Below are 7,317 nucleotides of genomic sequence, written 5' to 3'. Positions count from 1 at the left end.
AAGATGAGGCTTTCTACTCCCGTAAGGATTTACACCCTCGGAAACCCTGTACAGGGTCGCTATGGGTCGGAACCGACTCGACAGCACTTAACAACAATTCTCATCTCCATCACTTGTCTGTCAGTTCGTCACACTGTGGTGGCTTGTGTATTGCTGTGATGCTGATAGCTATGCCACCAGTATTTTAATTGCTGGCAGGGTCACCCATGGTGGACAGATTTCAGCTGAGTTTCCAGACTAAGACAGACTTGGAAGAAGGAGATGTGGACAACTTCAAAATTATTAACCACTGAAAACCTTATGAAAAGCAGGAAACACTATCAGATAGCACCAGAATATTGAATATTGAACATAATGAATGTTACCAGATATAGTGCCAGAAGAACCCATGCGATACGGTACCTGTCAGTACTTTCAACTGCTGATGGGACACAATTCAAAATGAGGATATAAACAGGAGCAAACATCCATTAAATTGGAACATGGAACATACAAATTATGAATCTAGAAAATTAGAAGTTGTCAAAAATGAAATGAACACATAAACATCGATATCCTAGACATTAATGAGCTGAAATGGACTGGTATTAGCCATTTTGAATCTGACAGTTATATGGTTTACTATGCCAGGAATGACAAATTGAAGAGGGATGGTATCACATTCATTATCCAAAAGAACATCTCAAGATCTATTCTGAAGAATAATACTGTCTGTGATAGGATAATATCTGTATATCTATAAGGAAAACCAGTTAATACCACTATTATTAAGAAGTGGAACAGACTAATCACTACAGCCAGTGATGATAAAATTGAAGAATTCTACCAATTTCTTCAGTCTAAAATTGAACAAAAATACAATCAAGATGTATTGATAATTATTGGTGATTGGAATGCAAATAAATGGTGATTAGAAACAAAGAGGAAGAAGGATCACCAGCTGGAAAATTGGCCTTGCTGATAGAAACGATGCTGGAGATTGTATGCTACAATTTTGTAAAACCAATGACTTCTTCATTGCAAATACCTTTTTTTAACAACATAAAAGATAACTATACACATACGTCTCACCAGATGGAATACACGGAAATCAAAATGACTACCTATGAGGAAAGAGATTGTGGAAAAGATCCACAACATTAGCCAAAACAAGGCCAGAGACAGACTGTGAAACACCCCAATAATTGCTCATATGCAGTTCAGGCTGAAGCTGAAGAAAATTACATGTCCATAAGAGTCAAAGTATTACCATAAACATATCCCACCAGAATTTGGAGATCATATCAAGAACAGAATTTGATGCATTAGACACTAATGACAGAAAACAAGAAGAGTTGTGGGAGGACATCAACAATATTATACAGGAAGAAAGCAAAAGGTCATAAAGAAGATAAGGAAGAAAAGACAAACTGGATGTCAGAAGAGACTATGAAATTTGCTCTCCAGCATAGAGATGCTATAGCAAATGGAAGAAATGAGGAGGTAAAAGAGCTTAACAGAAAATTTCAAAAGGCAGCTCGAGAAGACAAAGTCAAACATTATAATGAAACATACAAATACCTGGAGTTAGAAAACTAAAAGGAAGAACACGCCCAGGATTTCTCAAGCTGAGGGAACTGAAGAAAAAAATTCAAGCCTGGACATGAAATATTGGATTCTATGGGCAAACCCTGAGTGACGCAGAACACTTCAAAAGAAAATGGAAGGAATACACAGTCACTGAAGTGTTAGATGTTTACCCATTTCAAGAGGTAGCATATGATCAAGAGCCAATAATACTGAATGAAGAAGTCCAAGGTGCACTGAAGGTAACCGGCAAAGAACAAGTCTCCAGGAATTGATGGAATATGAAATGAAATCTTCAATAAACTGATGCAGCACTGGAGGCACTCAGTCATCTATGCCAAGAAATTTGGAAGACAGCTAGCTACCTGGTCAGCTGATTGGAAGAGATCCACATTTGTGCCTATTCCAAAGAGAGGTGACCCAACAGAAAGTGGGAATCATTGGACAATATCATTAATATCACATGCAAGTAATACTTTGATAAAGATGTTTCAATAATGCTGCAAGAGTACATTGAAAGGCAACTGCCAGAAGTTCAAGCCAGATTCAGACAAGGACATGGAACAAGGAGTATCATTGCTGACATCAGATGGATATTGGCTGAAAGCATAGAATACCAGAAAGATGTTTACCTGTGCTTTACTGACTATGCAAAGGCTTTTAACTGTGGAGATCATGACATGCTAGAGACAACATTGCGATGACTGGGTATTCCAGAACACTTAACTGTGCTCATGAGGAACCTGCACATAGACCAATAGGCAGTTGTTTGACTAGAACAAGGGGATACTGAATGGTTTAAAATCAGGAAAGATGTGCTCCAGGGCTGTATCCTTTTACCATATTTATTCGATCTGTATGGTAAGCAAATAACTAAGAAACTAAATTACATGAAAAAGAACAAGTCATCAGAATTGATGGAATTCTTTAACAAGCTGTAAACATGCAGATGATACAACCTTGCTTGCCAGAAGCAAAGAGAACTTAAAATATTTACTGAAAAACAGTCTTCAGAATGGATTGCACCTCAATATACAGAAAACAAAAATCCTCACAACTGGACCAATAAATAACATCCATATAAATGCAGAAAAGATTGAAATTGTCAAAGACTTCATTTTGCTTGGATCTAGTGGCACTGTGGGTTAATGCGTCAGACTGCAAAGCCGTTTGAACTGCAAGGTTGGTAGTTCAAGCTCACCAGTGGCTCCTTGGAAACCCTTACAGGGTCGCTATGGGTCAGAATCAACTCGACGGCACTTTACAACAACAACAACCACCAACACTCTGGTAGCGTAGTGGTTACGAATTGGGCTGCTAACCTCAAGGTCAGCAGTTCGAAACTACCAGCTGTTCCGTGGGAGAAAAATTAGGCTTTCTGTTCCGTAAAGATCTGCAGCCTCGGAAACCCTATGCAGGGTCATATAAGTCGGAACTGACTCCACGGTACTTAACAACAACAACAACCGTCAACACTTATGGAAGCAGCAGTCAAGAAATCAAATGACATATTGCTTTAGGCAAATTTCCTGCATATGCCCTCTTTAAAGTGTTAAAAAGCAAAGATGTCACTTTGAGGATTAAAGTGTGCCTGACCCAAGCCATGGTATTTTTAATAGCCTCATATACATGTGAAAGTTGGACAGTGAATAAAGACCACTACAGAAGAACTGATGCATTTGAATTATGGTATTGCTGAGGAGTATTAAAGGTACCATGGACTGCCAAAAGAGCAAACAAATCTGTGTTGGAAGCAGTACAACCAGAATGCTGCTTAGAAGCCAAGATGGCCAGACTTTATCTCTCATACTTTGGACATATTATCAGGAGGGACAAGTCTCTGGAGAAGAACATCATGCTTGGTAAAGTGAAGCATCAGCAAAAAAGAGGGAGACCCCAAACCGGATGGATTTGAATAGTGGCAGCAGCAATGTGCTCAAGCATAGCAACAATTGTGAGGATGGTGTTTCGTTACATTGTACATTGGGTAGCTATGGGTTGGAACCAACTCGATGGCACCTAACAACAATTCTCATCTATTTATATATTTACATGTACACTAGAATCACTTTGTTCAAAAATATTAATTTTAATGACAAATCTATAAATTCAATTATTTTAATTTAAAGATTATTCACAATGACTTTACTATATTAATTTGGGTGGCATCAGAAGTCATATGAGAATTAGACAAGCGGTGTGAATATTTTCGTAAAGAAACATTATTAACCGTATATAGAAACTACAATGTATAGTATCTAGAAAATATGAAGAGAACAATCACCTCTATTCTTCCCATAATTTGACTGGACCAACTACAAATAACATAAGCTTTCTATTCAGCCATTTCAATAATATAAAAATCACCTAAGTTTTCTAGGTAACAGAGCCATAGCCAGAAATAATTGCCATAGGATCAATTTTGACTTCTGGCAATCCCATGTGTGTCAGAATAGACCTGAGTTACACAGTGTTTCCAAATGGCTGATTTTTCAGATCTAGATTTCCAGGCCTTTCTTCCAAGGAGGCTCTGTGTGGACTTAGGCCTTCAAATGTTCATCTAGCAGACGAGTGTGTTATCTGTTTACACATTACACAGGAACTTTCACAACAACAACACTTTACAACAACAACAATGTACTATATATTATTGTTCAGTTCCATCGTGTCGATTCTGACTCATTGCAACCTTGTATAGTATTTCCAAGGAGCAGTTGGTAGGTGTGAACCACCTACCTGTGGTTAGTGGTCCAGTGCTTATACTATAGTGCCACATCAGGAATCCAGTATTGCATTACATGTTGTTGTTATTATTAAGTGCTGTTAAGTTGGTTCCCACCCAAAGCGACCCTGTTTAGGGTTTCTGAGGAGGGACTAGTGAGCTAGAACCGCCGACCTTGCATTCAAACCAACTTTTCAGTCCAGCACATTAACCCACAGCGCCACACCAGGTAGGGAAAAACAAATCAGGTTCTAAAGTGACACCTGAAATTTATATTCTTCCTACAAATCCAAGCCAGTTTTAACAGATTTCTAAATATATTCAGTAATTCACACGTAGAATATAAAATTCTAAAAATGCTTTAACTTAATTTTAGTAAACTATTGTAATATGGTTGTTAAATGCCATCAGGTCAGTTCTGACACATAGCAATCCTGTATAGGGTTTCTGAGGAGCGGCTGGTGAGCTTGAACCGTCGATTTTGCAGTCTAGCGCAGTAAGCCACAATGCAAGTATATATTAAATCAAAAGGTTAATGATAATGCTTTCTTTCTTGTAGAACTGATTTATAGAATTGAAAAGAAATCCAATTTTAATGCATTAAGACTTTTATCCTAAACTTTAGATACAAGCGATTTTTTTGCAACCACAACAGGGTGATCAATTAAACACATTTTTTAAGATGCAGTGCTTACTTTCTGTTGTTGATGTTGTTATAATTATTTGATAGAGATGGAGAGATCTTTGGTAAAGTTGAAAAATTGGATGCACCTGGGGACCTTTAAAAATATGAAAATGTTAAATTAGATAATAATGCTGAATTTTGAAAGTAATTATGAAATAAAGAAAAGAACCAACAGATGACAATGAATGTAGTAAATGAATGCTGGAAAACAGATTTATGAGTAAAATAACAATATCCTTTGGTTTCCAATTTCCAATGAATTCTTTCATATATACAGTATAACAGGGAATTACTTTCAAGAAAAAATTATCAATTTTAGATGTACTTTTATATTTTATGCCTAATATACCCAATTCTGAATACAGGTAGTAATTTATAAACAATAATTTTCATAAATCGATGGAATGATACCTTTAAAGAACCATGTAAAAGAAATCTACCTTTTCACTAACATGGCATTCTAATTATATACAATACTGGCAGTATTCAGAGAACGTTATCAAATTTTTAAATTAAGGCAATGGGAGATAGAATAGCACAAAAGAATTCCAAACATGTTACCAAGAAGGACTTTTTGGCTAAAATATTATCTCTAAAAAAACTGAAAAGACATAAATTTGACTATGTAATCTAAACCTCATTAATTCAGAATATTTTTAAAGAGTACATTCAGTTTCTGAGAAGCAGCTGGTGGGTGTGAACCACCAACCTTACAGGTGCAGTCTAGTGCTTATCCCACAATGCCACTCTAAATTAGAATTACTGAATACTTTTAATCAAAAGTATTCAGTAATTGTAATTAATATGCTTCAAATGTATGGGGCATAATGAACGAATCCATTATAAAGAAATGATTGTTTTCAAGTCCGTAAGGGTCTCTGAAAGCAAGTTAACTGCAAGCTTCACAACTCTAGGGCACTTAACAGTCCATTGGCTGTAAAAAGTTGTTTCAGACCAATGTCTCCATCATCAAAAATTCTAAATTAGTTAAGCCCAAAGAGATTAGAAGCAGAAAGCCTCATCTTTCTTCCTTGGAGTGTGTGGAAGGCTCAAACTCCGGACCTTGTGGTTTGCAGTCCAGTGCTTATTGTATGTACCCACCATACTACCCTACTAGGTGCTACCATACAATAAAATGGTTAATAGGCAAGAAAATCTAATTTACAAACCAAAAAATCTGTTTTTAAGTAATCTGGATTTTACTAAATATAGATACACTCAGTCCTCACTTACTGATGTGGTTAGGTTCAACAAAAGGATGATGACCACACCACTTCACAAAATAGAGGGTGTCTACATTATCATATAACAGCCAAACAACTGATAATCATGACCCAGACACGATGACATATAATCTTAACTATCACAGCCAGTAATATTTTGTTGGTCTAGCACCTTGGTGTTAGTCACTCTCAGATATACATTATTAATGTGAAATACTTGGGTAGAAGATTTTTCACTACTGATTTCAATACAAAATGTCTGATAAAAATAGTAAAGGAGTAAGGACTGGGTATTTGCCATGCATTATGCAGAAAAAAAATGCTGGATAATAAACTTCCTTGCATTCAAGTGGGCTTCAAAAGTTCATGAAAATACTCCATTATCTTTTAATTCTACTTTCCATAAATTTTTTGAAGTCCCCTCATATAGGAGACTGGCTGGCTGTGTGCTGTGGAGTCGGTTCCGACTCATAGCGACCCTGTATAGGGTTTCCGAGGCTGTAAATCTTTACGGGAGCATAATGCCTCATCTTTCTCCTGCGGAAGAGCTGGAAGTTTCGAAGTGCTGACCTTGTGGTTCGCAGCCCGATTCGTCGTAACCCTACCAGAGCTCCTCATATAAGAGAAGTTTTATTTAAATATTGAATTTCTGAAACGTGACATCTTGGTCAACTTTTCTCTTCTTATTTAGCAGAGGCTACTTTTCCTGACACAGACATTATTAAGTAATATTAAGATAAGGACTTCTATTTAGGTGCCTTTCTAACAGATTTCTTTAGAAGATTATTAGTGTATTCTCACAACACAAAACAAAATTAATGCAACTAAATTTTAGAAATACTAAATACAAACCACTTTAGTCCGATTATGTACGGTATTACCTTAAAATTACTAACAGAAATATACTGGCATTTCTGCCTCCTGTTAAGAATTCTAAATTAGGGAAATACAATTTATCAAAGATTGAGTTATAATGAATTAAGGAAGTAGTTTTTTAAAAATTTGATTCATTATAAGTTTTCAGGGACACATATTTTCTGAAATGTTTTTTCCCATTTTTTACATAAAATTATAATCATTTAAATAATACTCATTACTTTATACAACAAAGTGGTTAATAA

At 36.1% G+C, this 7,317-nt stretch overlaps 1 protein-coding gene across 2 annotated transcripts in view; it reads right to left on the bottom strand.

The window, feature by feature from the left end:
- Positions 1 to 7,317, bottom strand: part of USP15 (ubiquitin specific peptidase 15) — a 189,180-nt gene that overhangs the window by 72,705 nt on the left and 109,158 nt on the right. The window contains exon 7 of one of the 2 annotated variants that reach the window (XM_006859509.1): positions 4,984 to 5,067. The exons of the other annotated variant lie outside the window; for it this stretch is intronic. Within the exon in view, the coding sequence (XP_006859571.1) occupies positions 4,984 to 5,067 (84 nt within the window). The remainder of the gene's footprint in view (positions 1 to 4,983; positions 5,068 to 7,317) is intronic. 2 annotated transcript variants of the gene reach the window in all.

Source organism: Chrysochloris asiatica, unplaced genomic scaffold (assembly GCF_000296735.1).
Source record: "Chrysochloris asiatica unplaced genomic scaffold, ChrAsi1.0 scaffold00033, whole genome shotgun sequence".
Lineage (NCBI taxonomy): Eukaryota > Metazoa > Chordata > Mammalia > Afrosoricida > Chrysochloridae > Chrysochloris > Chrysochloris asiatica.
The sequence above is the reverse complement of the archived record's forward strand: the minus strand, read 5'-3'. Positions and strand labels throughout refer to the sequence as shown.